Below are 15,463 nucleotides of genomic sequence, written 5' to 3'. Positions count from 1 at the left end.
AAATATCACCAGAATTAAATGTATTATATTGCCATAATAAAATGGTATTCTTTGAAGCTGGTGTAGTTGTCCACGAGGCAACTTCTGTGGAGTAACCTTGTCCTGAAGTGTCAAGTGATGAAAGTGAAACTGTCTTTTGGGTTGCTGTGTTGTCTGTGGGTGCCTTTCTTTGCGTCTGCTGTTGGCCGTGTTTAGTTGCCTTTGGAGTAATCGCCAGATGTTAATATAGTGTTAATTAACATATATTTTTATTTTAAGATTGAGTAATCAAGGTACATGATTTTTGAGATAAAAATGTCTACTCGAAATTTCTCCGATATATATATATATATATATATATATATATATATATATATATATATATATATATATAATGAAATAACGAATTTTGGAAACGAATATTGTAACGATAATATGTTAAACATACTGCGTTGACGTTCTGTACCCATAATTGATGTAAATGGAGCCAAAAACTGGAAAAAAGTTCAATCAGTTTAAATCGATCAAGGATTTGCTCATTATATCGATGGTGGATGGGTAAAACGTTCAGTAGCTTTATCGAATCATAATTTTTTGCAAGTTAATGGGTTTTTCCTGGAAGACGTTAGCGAATCACAAGGAGTTAATCATTTTTCTAGCTTAGTTGATAATTGTTATACGCTACCGTCCAAAATCAAAAGGGCAAACAGAGAATCGAGATGCTATTAACAAAACCAGTGTTCCGAGTCAAAATTAGACAGTTATTCGAGTTGTATCAGCTTTTCTATGGATTCACTTGTTATTTACAATTTATCATCAAACTTGACATTTTCGAATTTTGACGCCCTTTATCAGTGGAACTCCTGATTCACCGAAGCTCATATAGAAACGGGGGCACAGATTCAATTTCTCATGCGCCTTGTGGAAATGAAGTTTTTATAAATTGTGAGCGTGGTTTAAAATCTGTGTTGCTGGAAAAACGCATTCGAAATGTATATAACCTTATTCGTTTTGTAAAATCCAGTCCTTCTGCTCTTTCAGCAGAGTTAGCAAATAAACTCAAATATTACATTCCAAGTTATGCCAGCCCGCGCTGTGTGTTCATACAGTTTTAACGTTTACAAATGGCCCTTCCTTAGTGCTTGGCTGGGAGGCTTGTAACGTGACTGATATTCAGCTGGCGCAAGAAACTTTGCAATTCTATGGAAATGGCTTGAGGCGCACAACATAAAGATTACTTGAAATTCAGGGACCACAAGGGGCTGCTGACTGGGCTACTCAACGTGATAATTCACTGAATATAAACACTGGCGTTACTGAACACTTAGTTGCTTTAAATAATTCCGATCAGCCAATTTGTATTTCTAGTAGTTAAAGTAAACGTGGTCAACCAAGTGGGTCTTCTAAAAAGAGGCAGCGGAGCTTTCGTCTCCTCAACCAAGAAGCGTTGTATAATGAAAAGAAAGACCATGATATTGGTAATTAGGAAGTTATTTCTAAAATGATAAAGTAAAAGTAATAAGTTAGGATAATATTTAGAGCGAATGGAGCGCCGGTTTAAATACGGTGTAATGCGAGACTGTAGTGCTGTGCATGGCTGTGAAACAACTGGGATACTATCTGGAGCAACTATCGCCTGGCACAGTGCGTCTCTATTCAAAGCATCTGTTATAAAATGTCGGGCTGAATTAAATATTCAGCAATCGACATTGGCTTAAAAAGGTAAAAATAATTTCAAAAGTAAATTTGCGTAAGGCCGTTGTTCACTTTTGAGCATCATGAATGGTATCAAACGATTGGTAACTGCGTGCTCTACAACGCCCAGCAAGCAGAGTTGTTTATTGTCCTTTTAAAATTTTGAGAAAATTGGCTTTAAATGTAAATTTGAACGATTTTTTACCAATTTTGCATGTAATTTCATTCTTTGGAATTAAATTTTGTGTTGGGTACTTTTTAACTGCCTGTAATTTGAATTGCCTAGAGCTATACAACTGTAGTGTAAGTATTACTGAGAGAAATATAGGAAGAACTTTGTAGCAAAAGATAAGTTTTAAGAGAAAGATAATGATAAGAATATAGGGAAGAAGGAATTATGAAAAAAGTTCAATTTTCTGAACGAGTAGCTAAGTAGACTGAAAATGCTGCGTCTGTTTCCTTACGCGACCGTACCTTGAGACCGTGTTAGCAACTTGCGGTGAATCAGGTCGTCGGCTATTAGTTACGTTTGCTGGTGTGCCCGTTGAACTTGGCGGTTGTTGTGCAATTCAAGCTTGTCTTTCTAATCTTTTCTCAGCTATTAAACGAGCTAAGTTAGAAACAGGCGCGTTAGGCTCTGACGGTACTGCGCTCTAAGATTGTACTGGTAATTTATTTTCTGTTGTTGGACTTCTAAAATTGCCATCGGAAGAATTAGGGGAAACATTTATTTGTGAATCTGGTGTGTTAAATTGTAAGGGTGACGATTCATTGGATTGTTGTATTTCTCGTGTTTGTTCTGCTTGCTGAACGCGTCTCTCTGGAGTCCCCGGTTGGGCTTCGCGAACTGTATTATCTTTGGTGTTAATGCGTGTTTGAACTACCGCTTTTCTATTATCATTCCAAGGACTATAAAGGACTTCGTCAAAACAATTATCAAACAACTCAGGCTCTCGCAAATTTTCAGGGTCTTAAGGATCAGCAACAAAATTTTCCTCTTTCACTTCAACGTCTTGTACTGTGTACTGAAGCTTTAGTCTAACTCTATGAACAACTTGAGTATGATTTGTTTCAATTTTTCTTATAAGGTAGTGACTTCTAGTTAAAAGTTTTTCTACCTTGTAAAGAGCCATCCACTTACATTGCATGTTGCTAATATTCTCATGTTCATTAGACAGTTTTGGGCATAAAAGTAAGCAATATTCGGCAACTTTCAAAGGAACTGCTTTAGCTTTTCTGTCATAATAATACCGATATTTATTAAAGCTTTTCAGCAAGGCTTCCTTATTTTGGACAAATAGTGTTGACATTTTACTTTGCACGTCTGCTATGTAGTCGAAGTTACATTTCTGTTTGTGAATGTTGGCTTTATTAAATCTCGGGTCTGTAGGATTTAGTGGTACTCGTCCATGGAAAACTAAGCTTGGAGGGCAACCGATTGTAGAGTGGTAACTTGTATTATCTTGGAAGACAGCTAGGTCTATATACTTGTGCCAGTCGTGTTGTATTTGATTTTCATATATTTTCAAGTACCGTTTCAGTGGTCCGTGTGATCTCTCAACTACTCCTATAGTTTGTACAGGTTTTAATGTAGCATGTTTTAGTCGGAATTCAAGTAATGTTGAAAGTTCTTTCAGCATTTTTGAAGTGAATTGTAGGCCTTGGTCAGGCAATACCAAAGTGGGTATATATGAATGTCGCATAAAGCACTGCATTAGGTATTTGCATATTGTTTCGGCAGATTTTGAAGTAAGTGGTTGGGCAAACACATACTTACTAAACACATCCATTCCCGTAAGAATGTATGAAAAACCACCAGATTTTGGTAACGGTCCTACTATGTCAATTTGTAACATATCCGCTGGCATACTTGTATTTGAACTAACTGGAGATAGTTGAGGTTGTAGAACTTGGTGTTTCGGAGATTTTGCTTCAAGGCAAGTTAAACAGCTGTTAATGTATTGAATTAGAAACTCAATGAAGCCGGGAAATTAATATTTTCGTCTAAATTCACGAATCGTTTTTTGTATTCCAAAATGGCTTTTCATTTTAGAGTTATGTATTCTATAAATCAACTCTGTTCGTAACTGCTAGGGTACCACAATTTGCTTTATGTAGTTTTTACCAGTATGATCAAAGGATTTTCTCCATAAAAGACCACTGTCAACTATTAGACGACCAAAACCTTTATGGTATTTCTGTAAGTCGTATGAATTGTACTCGACGTCTGGTCTTTTATTGTTTTTCAACCATTGTAGAACCTGTTGTATGTCTTTATCTAACTTCTATTCTTTCTTCATGTCGATGGCATTAACTTTTTTAGTTAAATCGTAGGAATCAAGAGGATTAAACTCAGAAAGTTTATTTAAACTAGGTTCTTTCAGCTGTGTGAATTTCTCAATTTGAATGTCAACAGTATTTTCTACAGGTTCAATTGTAATTGTAGTTATTATGAAGTCTGGTACCAGAATATTTAAAGCATTGTCTGGTGTATTTGCCAAGACTTGTATCTCAATGTCACGAACTGGAATACGGTCGTTAAGCTTGTGTTTTTACTTTGTGACAGGATTTAAATAAATTCGTAATAAATAATCTGCTGCGGCATTTGCTTTTACCGAAATATGCCCAGAACTAAACTAAATGAAAGAATGTAGTCAACGGCATTCCAAAGATTGCCTGGCATTTTTTTAGTTTGGAAGAAACGCGTAACACTTTTATTGTCAGTCAATACTATAATGGGTTTATCAGAAACTCCCCATACATAATGTTCAAAGGTCTCAAAGGCTAATTGAATGTTTAAGAATTCTTTCGCATAAATTGAATGTTTCAACTGTGCTGGTGAAAACAAGTGTGAGCCAAAGGCTACTGGTGCATACGTTTTGCTTTTCTCCGTTGAGCTATCATCGGGCTCTTCTATAAGTAGTATGAATCCTGCGGCATAGAAACTTGCGTCACATACAATTAAGAATTGGAAATGCGGTTCAGCCATTTTCAACGATAGATTGCACGCTTTGACTAAATCAGATTTAAGTATTTCCAGACTATTTTCGTGTTCATAAGTAATATGAAAAGATGATTCTTTACGCAACAATTTGAAGAAAGTTTGAAATTTCACGGCGACATTTGGAATAAACTTTTGAAAGTACTCCATGAATCCGATGAGACGTCTTACCTGTTTAAGTGCTTTAGGCAATATAACTGATTGGAGAAATTTCTCAACTTTCGGTTTGTTCGGAGATATTGCATCTGATGAAATTGTATGTCCAAGAAACTGTATTTTCGGTATTCCGAATTGACATTTGTCAATTGACAACTTGAAACCTAAGTTTCGAATACACTGGAAAATATGTTTAAGGTTGTCAATTAATGCTTTGCCATCTTTTGCTCCACCTCACAAATCATCAAAATATACGAAACATTTGTGACTTGCCACACAAGATTGTAAGTGTTTGCTTACACAAGAACTAAACGCTGTTGGTGAGCGATTTGAACCTTGTGCTAATCGATTAAACGCAAATGTTCTTCCACCAAAGTTAAACGCTAAAAGTTGCATACTTATTTTATCAGCCATCTGCATTGAGAAGTAGACTTGACTACAGTCCGTTTTTGCCAAAATTGATCTTCCAGCTAGATGTGCAGTTGCGTCTGCCATTGTAGGTATAGGGAAGCTGTTGTTTTTATAGTCAAAACGCTGTAAAGGATTAATTCAGCTGAAATCAATTAGAATTCTCAATTTTCCCGAAGACTTCCGTTGGGCAAAAGTTGGCGAAGAGTATTTTGAAAACGGAAGTGTTGTGATAATATCATAACATTCGATTAAAACTAATTCAACTAACAGTTCATCCCGAAGATGGATTGGGGTTGCAGGGTTTTTTGAATACACAGGACGATCATGTTCTGGAGTTAATTTCACCAAACAATCTGTGTTTTTGCCTAAGTCCGGTCTTTGTCTGGCAAAAATATCATGAAATTGAACCAAAAGGTTCTCCATTATCATTTTCTCATCTTGTCTGACTTGTGACTCATTCCAATAAAATTTTGATAGAGATTTGTTCCTATTCTCAGCGTCCATCGTTGCGTCAAGTTGTTCCTGCTGTTTAAGTTTTTTGAGAGTGTAGTATATTGTTTTCCAAACTCCTTGTAGATTTTCACCATTTAAGCAATTTTCTGGGGTTGGCAGCCAAAATTTATCTCTTGGCATCCAATTTTGTTGCATCACAGAAGATTTTTGTTTTCGAAAATCGTATTCTGATAACGAGTCTGTGATCGAAGATAGTAAACATGGATGGATAGAATTAATGTTAGATGCTTGAGTTGGTGTCATGATTACAAATTTTGCAATTCTAGTTTTCGCCGAAATAGTAACGGGATATGGATTCAGATTAATTACTCCGACAGCCGTTCCGACAGCTAATCGATTCATTGAAGACATCAGACATAAACTTTTCTTCTTTTCAATTAGAATTGAAGGGTCGATTGATCCGTACCGAAGTTTATAACTAATGTCAGGTTTTGCTAATTGCACTTCGATGATTTCTTGTTGATTTGACTTTAACACAGTTTTGCTGATAGTTTCAAGAACAAGATTCTTTTGACTCAAATTCTTATTACGAGAGTTTAGCGAATTTATTCTCAATGCAAAGTCTGGGAACTTTAGCAATTTTTTTGAAGGATGAATAATTATGTCAATTTTGACGAAGAATCGATTGCCCAGTATTGGTGAGCTCATTTGTTCTAATATAAGAAAATCCTCTTTGTAATGATTCAATCCCAATTGAATGCAAAATTCTGCTTTTCCACAAACATTGATTTGTCCATCAGCAACTCTGACTTTTGTTGGATAAGAAGTGTCAAGGACTTCGATGCTCTCTGGACTGCAACTTTTGAATTTTTGAACCAGATTTCTGGATATGGCACTAGAAAATGCGCCAGTGTCAATCAGGGCTTTAAAAGTATCATTATCAAATTGTAGAGGCACGTAGAGAAGGTTGGTACCGAAATTTGGCACAGAATGAGCTGTGTTAGTAGTAAGCGCTGATAAAAATGGTTGCTCTATCTTTAGTTTTCTGAATTCGTTGTTACGAATGGTATGTTTGTACCTCTTTGTGGTGGTGGTTTAAACCAACTTTTTTTTGGACGTGACCGGGCTTTCCACACGTGCGACAGATAGGTGTGTTAAAACGAAATCCAGGTCTTCTGTTCAAGAAGCCTCCTCTGAACATTGGTTGCAAATAATTGCCGCGATTATTTCTTTTGCTGTTGCTGATTTTGAAAGACTGGTTGATAATAGGAACCACGGTATTGTTGTTGCTGATTTTGAAAATTTTGTCTGTTAAGTGGTTGAAGGAAACTGTATCTTCCTCTCTGATATCTTCCTCTGTTGTTACTATTGTTGAATCTCCGGTTGTTCAAGTTCAAATTCATCCTGTTCATTTGTTTACTGAGATCTCATTGTCCTGCTGCCAAATTTTCATTTGCTCTCGTCCTGCTGCTAATAGCTGCAGCGAGACATGTTGATGTAGGGCCTTGTGTTATTGGTTTAAATCCAGTTGTGCTGGCTTCTTCATCGGGAAGAATGCTTTTCAAACAGAACGTTTCGAAACGTTTCGAAACAGAGGAGCAGAGATCAGTAACCGTAGTCGTGTCCGGTTGCAATGAAAGTTTAATGCGTATATGCGTCGGCATACCAGTAATAAAGGCGTCACGAACTCTACGTGTTCTCTCAGCTGAATAATCATTACCTCCTGAATTAGCAAAGGCCACATTTAACAATCCGATCAAATCAGTAAGAAAATCCTCTTGAGTTTCTTTGGATTGGTTAAATTTTCGCTCCTGGAATTTCAATTTGTACAATTCCACGCGATTTGCACTGAGATATCGAGACTCGAGGCTTGCAAGCGCATTAGTTAGCGTGTTTCGTTCAGCATCAGGTAATTCAAGGAAATAATTCAGAGCACCGCCTTGGAGTTGTAGTTTAAGGTAACCAACGCGTCCAATTGCTGGTACTTGTGCAAGTTCAATTGAGCTCTCTATTTGCTCTCGAAAAATTCTGATATCCTCAAGTGGGTCACCACTGAAAGGTTGAAGGTTAACTCTTTGTGGCACTGCAGTAGGCGCTACACCCCGATTAGCCGAATCAATTGCGGTTGCTGCTGCCGCAACTTCCTCTGCAATTTAATCAATTTTTATTTGTCTTTACTATGAGAAATCAAGTTTCGACGAAATATTTATAACTGGTTCAAGTTTAATACAGGTATCTATTGAGTGAATGAATGATTTTACTTGAGAAAATTGATGAAGTTCTGGCGTAATAATAAAAATATTCAGTTGATCTGAATTTTCAATGTGATGAAGAATTTGAATCATAGTTTGGCTTTCTGCTATAAAAAGAACTTTGCCTCTACGTTTTGAGATTTCGACATTTAAATTTTATAGGTAAAATTGATAGATTGCGTAACTATAGAAACTACACAAAGAAAATAAAAATTTTTCTAAAAAGTCAAAGAAATCATTAAATATAATTATTCGTCTACTTTTGAAAGCCATTTGGGGTGGTAAATGAATCGTTGTGTTTGCAAGATCGAGGCCAGATAAAATCGAATAAAAATGAGGGCAAGTTTCGTCTCTAAAATAGAAGCACTTTCTGTTATCTATGACATAAATCAAATAAAAGTTTGTTCTAATCGAATTTACAACGCAACTTTGTAAAGGACCTTGTTTATCACCGGTCCCACTCCTGTCACCAACTTATATATCTCATACTCAGTTCAAAAAATGATTGTTTTGCATATATGTTTCAGATGCTGGTTCAATGCAGAGTCCCAATCAATTAAACTATTTTCTTCAGCTAATATACTCAACATTCCAAATAATCCAATTGTTTTACAATTTTCCAAATAATCCAACTGCTGTACTCAATCAACTTCTACAAACAACAATTACACTAGTTTTTCAGTAAGTTACTACATGCAATTCTATCCAATGACAATCTAGCAATTTAATCTTTCAAATTCAATCAAATATATACAGGGAGAAATTGTGTAATAATTTATCCATGACATCCAGCAAAATGTGGTTGAATTTTTTTGAAACTGTATTTGTCGTCCTTTTTGAGTCGCATGACATTTTGAATAGGGACAGGTTTCAATTGCTTCCTGTGGAGGTAGGTATAAATGAGCATATTTAATGATTTCAGTAGATCGCTGTGAAACTAAATGTTTACAAAAAAAACAATCGTATTTTAACTTTGCCCTTTTAGTTTTTGTCTACTTGCTTCCTACATCATTAACATACCCGGCAGATTGCCGGAAAATAGCCGCCGTTGATTCCAATAAGCATGATTGGGATTGAAATAACAGAAGATATTGAAAAAAAGAGATTTTTGTACAAAAACATTTTTTTAAGTCCGATTTTTTTTATGGCATTTCGTAGTTGAACATACTTGTTTCTTAGAGAGCGAGGCTACAGGGGCTACTATCAATAACAATAAGCATTAGAGAGAGGTAACTAATACCTAAATGAGCAACTGATGTTCAAAATCACTTTTAGCAGAATGAGAGAAGAGAGAAACTAGCCTAGAGAAGTCAAAAAGATTTCACGCAAAATGTTGAAAAGGCGGCAAAATGAGGTAAAGCGAAACATTTTTTTATTCGACGAAGTAAAAAAACATAGCAGGACAAGTCCTGACGTACAATTCAAAGAATTTTCATTGAATAAACAGACAAACTAGACCTAGACTGGACTATGAGTTAATTGAGAAAACAATTTTTAAAAAAATTAGATCAAAAAATAAGAAAAAAAAACAAAAAATCAATGTCAAAATGCCGCATGTGAACAAAAAAACCACTAGCGAGAAATGAAAATTTAATTCAAACTAAAAACTAGGCCTAGAATGAGCTGTGAATGGATTGGGAAAACCATTTAGAAAAAAATCCGATCCAAAAAATCGAAAAAACAGTAAAAATCAGAGTGAAATTGCCGCATGTGAACAAAAAACCACTAGCGAGAAACCTAATTTTTGTTCAAATACCATTTTCGCACTCTACTTTAAAATTAGAGCGAAAAAAATTCACGCCGCAAAACCACTCGCTTTTTCGCTCCATTTCCTGTTTCGGCGTGACCAAAATCACTACTCCAATTTGACTTCAAAAATCATGAAAATGTGTGAACAGATCTTAAAAAAAAAAAAGACAGCGCCCCAATACAATTCAAATTCTTTGAATTGTAAAAAATAGGAGCGCTGAGCGCTATAATAGCCGGCTGAGAAGATGAGGGCGGCTATTAATTACTAGTAATAAGTTAAATTGCTTGAATTAGGTTGTATGTGGTGCTAATTTGTCTTTGTTATCAAGTGTTTTTTTAAAATATATTTGAGTATTGATAGTAATTGATAACGGTAGTTATTTATTTTGTTTGTCTTGTCTCGTAGTGTTGTTAATGGTAGATCTCATCGGCTCTCTCTACTGCATCATCATTGAGTTCTTTTGATGGTTGGTTTGGCGGGGTCAGAACATTTACACACATCACCAAGCCTCTTCATTATAAATTAGACTTATATAGCATTTCTACAAAATAGCTGAATTTGATTCCAAGACAAGTATCTGGCCACGGCCGAACAAAGAAACAGCAACACTTCATAATCACCCTGTCTACAACAATATCTAGAGTTAAGAAGCAAACCAATCACCACTTCGAAACATAGCCGCACGCCATCGGACGAATTTGTCTAGGGGAGGGGTCCACACCTTACTTAAGGGGCTCAATAGTAGCCAGTCTGATTTAGCAGTTATGTGCCATATCCCCATTCCGGAACTTCAATTGACTTTTATTGGAACCTTGTGTGCACCGAAGCAATGTTTTAAATCGGCAAACAAATTTCCTTTTGGCGTAGTTTGAGATCGATTTTATAGTAAACTCCGCCACAGTGAGTTAAGTCACAAGGAAATCTGAATGACGGCAGCTTATCAAGATAAGTAAAGCTCCAAACATTCAAAAAGTGTCAGGCGCAAAAAGACAACCATTACTAAAATTTTTTTTGCCTCATACGTTGTTTCAGAGCAATTTAAAAGTCTATCTTTTGAGGACAAGATATTTTGGGACTTAATAGCACACAATACCCAATCAGCTTTAGCAAGAACATGTCAAATGTTAAGGCTTTTCTCAATAAATAGGAAATTTTCAACATAGGAAAAGGTCCCAAAAATATTTCCGCATCCATCACGTAGAAGCATTTGCTCGAGTAAATTCATTAGTTTTTCGTATCCACCACCACGCTTGAAGATTAGGGTTCTAAGCATGTGCGTGGACAATTTTGGTAGAAGACAGGGACAAGGTTTTGCAACTCATGTCCACATCACAGTTGTCCAAAGGTGCAGAATCTAATAAATAATATAGTGTGAATTGGACCGAAAGAAAGATGAGTATTTTCAGAAAAGTCACTTTCAATTCTATGAAGACATTTGGCAGATTTCACAAGAACAGTTAAAGTCTTTGAAGGGAAGAACAGTTAAAGAGATTTCACAAGAACAGTTAAAGTAAAAAAGTTTTAAGCTTCAGACATCCTCAAAATCATGGACAACGGTTACGTTTACCAGTGGATAAGAGTCATGAAATTGATTCATTTTCCGTCCCTTATGTCAAAGATAACATATAAATTTTTTCTCGTGAATATAAGTGACGCAAAGTGCAAATAAGTGACGAGGTATTGTCACTGTTGTCCACGAAACACCAAAACAACTCCAAAAACAGCTAAATGTCCTTTTGTCAAAAGTCGAAAAATTCACAGACAACTACTGACTTCGATAAGAGGCTTTGCTATGCAGTTTTAGCAGATTATCGAGAGCTTGATATTTCATCTGAAAAACTGCATTCCTTTGCCCGCTTTACGGTGCTACTAGCGTGAGAGCGAATAAAAATGAGCCAAAAGTTAAATTTTAAGAAACCCAAGGGATTTAGATTGGGTAGAACGACATAGGATGGGAGCGGATAGGAATGAAATAAATGGTACAAATTTTGTTTCAGATCAATTAAACACGAGGTGATCCAATAAACTGAAAAATGACAAACCTTGCAGCAATACCGCCATGCATTAGCGTTGCCATATTTGGAAATGCACTCGTCATAGAAACCATACACTTGTGTAATCTGTCTGGTTTCGTGGTTTCCCCTGAGAAGCACAATCCTCTCACTGTACTTGAGTTTCAACAGCAGCAAACAGGTCAAAGTCTCCAAACTGTAGTAGCCCCTGTCTACAAAGTCACCAAGAAACACATACTTTGTATCTGCCACCTGACCTCCAGTTCTAAAAGTTTATTTCGAACCAGTGCAATAACAAGCGGCTAAATAATTGACTCGTTATTACTTCGTGTAAAACAAAAAATTGCAATGATAATTTATGGCACGCGGAGGAAAAAAGGTGTATGTCATAATGTATCATTTTTCTCTTCCTTTTCTGGCGCAAAATGGGATTTCAAGTACATCATTCCAACGCTAAAATCAATTCCATAAAACAACTGACAACAATCAATTTGACATTTAAAAAGTATCAAATTTAATATCTAACAAGAAGGCTCGCTTGTTCTGTGCGTGGCACATAAAGTTCCCATATTCGAATTTGAAACCATAACATAATTCAAATCAAATTATCAGAAATGATATTTCAGAAACGTTTGGTTCGGAGTATGGTTATTTTCATCAAGTTGCTGAGAAAAGCTAAATTATTTAGCTGAAGTTTGAAATAGAAACAGCAGGAAAAAAATGAGTTTTCAGAGGTACCAAAAAACCTGAGTATCATCAGTTACAAAAAACTTTGTTGCACTTATAATATGATATAATCAAAAAACGATTTCTTAAAATTTGTTGTAACTAAACACGAATCCTTCAATTTTGATTTTTTTTGTATTATTTGGCTTCATCAATCTTTTTCTATACCACTTTGAAGAATTCAAGATTTTTTAACAATTCTAAATCAAATTGATAACTTCTAACTCAGAGTTATCTCTTTTTCATACTATCTTATTTTCTCAACAAAAGCACTTTAGTCAAAAACTTTGGTAAACTTTGGTGTAGAAGTTTCAATAGTTTTAATAAAAAAAAAGTTTCATGGTTCATCTAGATAATCGAAAACCAACCCCAAAAACATTAAAAAACAGCGGCTTCAGGTCGCATAAATTCAGTGAAAAGCTTCTCATTTCAAGCTGTTCGTAGCCATAACACTTTGTTTCATAAATGCAAAACACTGGAAACTTTTTTTTAATAATTGTCATATTTAATTTGATACGGCTTACATTTTCAATGGAACAAAAATTTGTCTCAATTATTTCCTTGAGACATCCCCTAAACGGCGTTTCCGTGAAACGAAGGAATTAGATATGAATTAAACTGAATCAAACTGAAATTAGGCTGTTGTAAAATAACCCCAAAAGCAGTTGAAACTAAACAATCTGTCTGAGAAAATCATAAACAAAGCAAGGCAAGTCCTGGAATACAACTGAAGCAAAGAAGAACACCTCAGAAAATGCTATTCTGTCTAACTAATTGCATTCATGACTACTGACGTCTTCTGTTTAGTGAACGATAAAGCAAATGCGGTCACACAATTGAGAAAGTGGTTTTAAAGTAATCAAGAATCATGCTAACACTACACAGATTGTGCTAAGAACTGTGATGACACACCAAGATCGCCTCCTAACCTAATTACAACAAAAATTACTAGAGAGAGCTAAAGAGTGGGCAAAAAATAGAAAATTTGATATGGTTTTCTAGAACAGATGGCGTCTCACTTATTCCAAAACATAATAGCTTTGATAGCTTCAAAAAGATAAAATATAGCTTAAAAATGAATATTACACTACTTTGTGATAAAGTAATTGTATAAGCTAGCCAATTTAAATATTGAAGAGCTCAGTTTTGACAGGGAGAAAGTTGGATAAGGATGTCACGCCATGAATATGCCCAACAGTTTTGAATAATCCCATACTTAAGACTAGTTCGGCGTAGGCTCTAAGATAGTTGCTCAGCCACTGTTTATCCCGTTCTCGAAAAAAGTTTACAGGGTAAGGCTAGAAATGGTCAAGACAAAAAACCCACAAAAGACCGCAGGACTAATATTATTGCTAAAAAACTTCGATTTTTTTTCTAGCAATTATTTACATAATCAGAAAATCTACAAACACGATAAACAGAGCTTAGCCATAACGAAAGACATTCTCCAAGATTCCACGGATAAAATTTGTGAAAACTTAAATTGTGTTAAACAAATTTGGTAGAACATTAGCAGATTTTGACGGGCAACAACTGACAATCTTGAAAACGTTTACCGGCTAAGTCTCTTCAGAGAGTAGGTCTTGAATCTCGAATCCCCGCAACTCACTGTTCGGCCTTAAAAGACACATCAGGAAATCACACCGCAAACTTAGAAAATGAATGGAATTTCAAGAAAATGACTGGAAAACAAAAATTGTAGCACCAAAAATGCTGTTACTGTAAAAATCCGAACAGAAAAATAAATTATTGGTTTTGTTTTAACAGCACCACAAATTATTTTAAAAAGTACTCACTGGCAGCGGAAATCTTCAAGGAACGTTAATCACTCTTGCAAAAAGTAAACATCAGAAAAAATTAGGGACAGAATGAAAACAATGCCTGGTCCCAATAAACTGTTCTAAAAGAATATTGCATTCATTTAATGAAATCTCATAAAGCTAAAATCTAGAAAACTTCACCGCATAAATGCACATCAAAAACAATAAAAAATGTCTCTTCGCCGTCACAAAAATGCTCGAAACAAATCGGAGCAATTAGCAAGAATCTGTTTTTCATACTCTCTTATTTTCTCATCAGTTAACTGTTTTTCATTATCTCTTATTTTCTCAGCAAGAACATTTTAGCCAAAAAAACATGGGTATTGTTGCTGTAGAAGTTTTAATAGTTTTAATGAAACCAGGGTTGCATGGTTTATCTAGATAATCGAAAACAAACCCAAAGAAAACATTAAAAACAGCGGCTCCACGTCGCAAATATTCTGTGAAAAGCTTCTCATTTCAAGCTGTTCGCAGCCATAACACTTTGTTTCATAAATGCAAAACACTGGAAACTTTTTTTAAATATTTAAAAACTTAATATTTAATATTTATTTAATATTTTGTCAAATTTAATTTGATACGGCTTACATTTTCATTGGGACAAAAATTTTTCTCAATTATTTCCTTGCGACATCCCCTAAACGGTGTTTCCGTGAAACGAAGGAATTAGATATGAATTAAGTTGAATCAAATTGAAATTAGGCAGTTGTAAAATAACCCCCAAAAGCAGTTGAAACTAATCAATCTGTCTGAGAAAATCATAAACAAAGCAAGACAAGTCCTGGAATACAACTGAAGCAAAGAAGAACACCTCAGAAAATGCTATTCTGGCTAACTAATTGCATTCATGACTACTGACGTCTTCTGTTTAGTGAACGATAAAGCAAATGCGGTCACACAATTGAGAAAGTTGTTTTGAAAGTAATCAAGAATCATGCTAACACTACACAGATTGTGCTAAGAACTGTGATGACGCACCCAGATCGCATCCTAACTTAATTACAACAAAAATTACTAGAGAGAGCTAAAGAGTGGGCAAAAAATAGAAAATTTGATATGGTTTTCTAGAACAGATGGCGTCTCACTTATTCCAAAACATAATAGCTTTGATAGCTTCAAAAAGATAAAATATAGCTTAAAAATGAATATTAGACTACTTTGTGATAAAGTAATTGTATAAGCTGGGCAATTTAAATATTGAAGAGCTC

At 35.3% G+C, this 15,463-nt stretch overlaps 1 protein-coding gene across 1 annotated transcript in view; it reads right to left on the bottom strand.

The window, feature by feature from the left end:
* LOC142338245 (serine/threonine-protein phosphatase 6 catalytic subunit-like) overlaps positions 1-15,463 on the bottom strand; it is an 81,398-nt gene that overhangs the window by 28,279 nt on the left and 37,656 nt on the right. The window contains exon 2 of the mRNA XM_075387916.1: positions 11,740-11,974. Coding sequence (XP_075244031.1) covers positions 11,740-11,974 — 235 coding nt within the window. The remainder of the gene's footprint in view (positions 1-11,739; positions 11,975-15,463) is intronic.

The sequence above is a fragment of the Convolutriloba macropyga genome, chromosome 4 (assembly GCF_964194025.1).
Source record: "Convolutriloba macropyga chromosome 4, txConMacr16.3, whole genome shotgun sequence".
NCBI classification, from domain to species: Eukaryota; Metazoa; Xenacoelomorpha; order Acoela; family Convolutidae; genus Convolutriloba; species Convolutriloba macropyga.
Note: the sequence above shows the minus strand (reverse complement) of the source record. Positions and strands in the feature narration are given on the sequence as shown.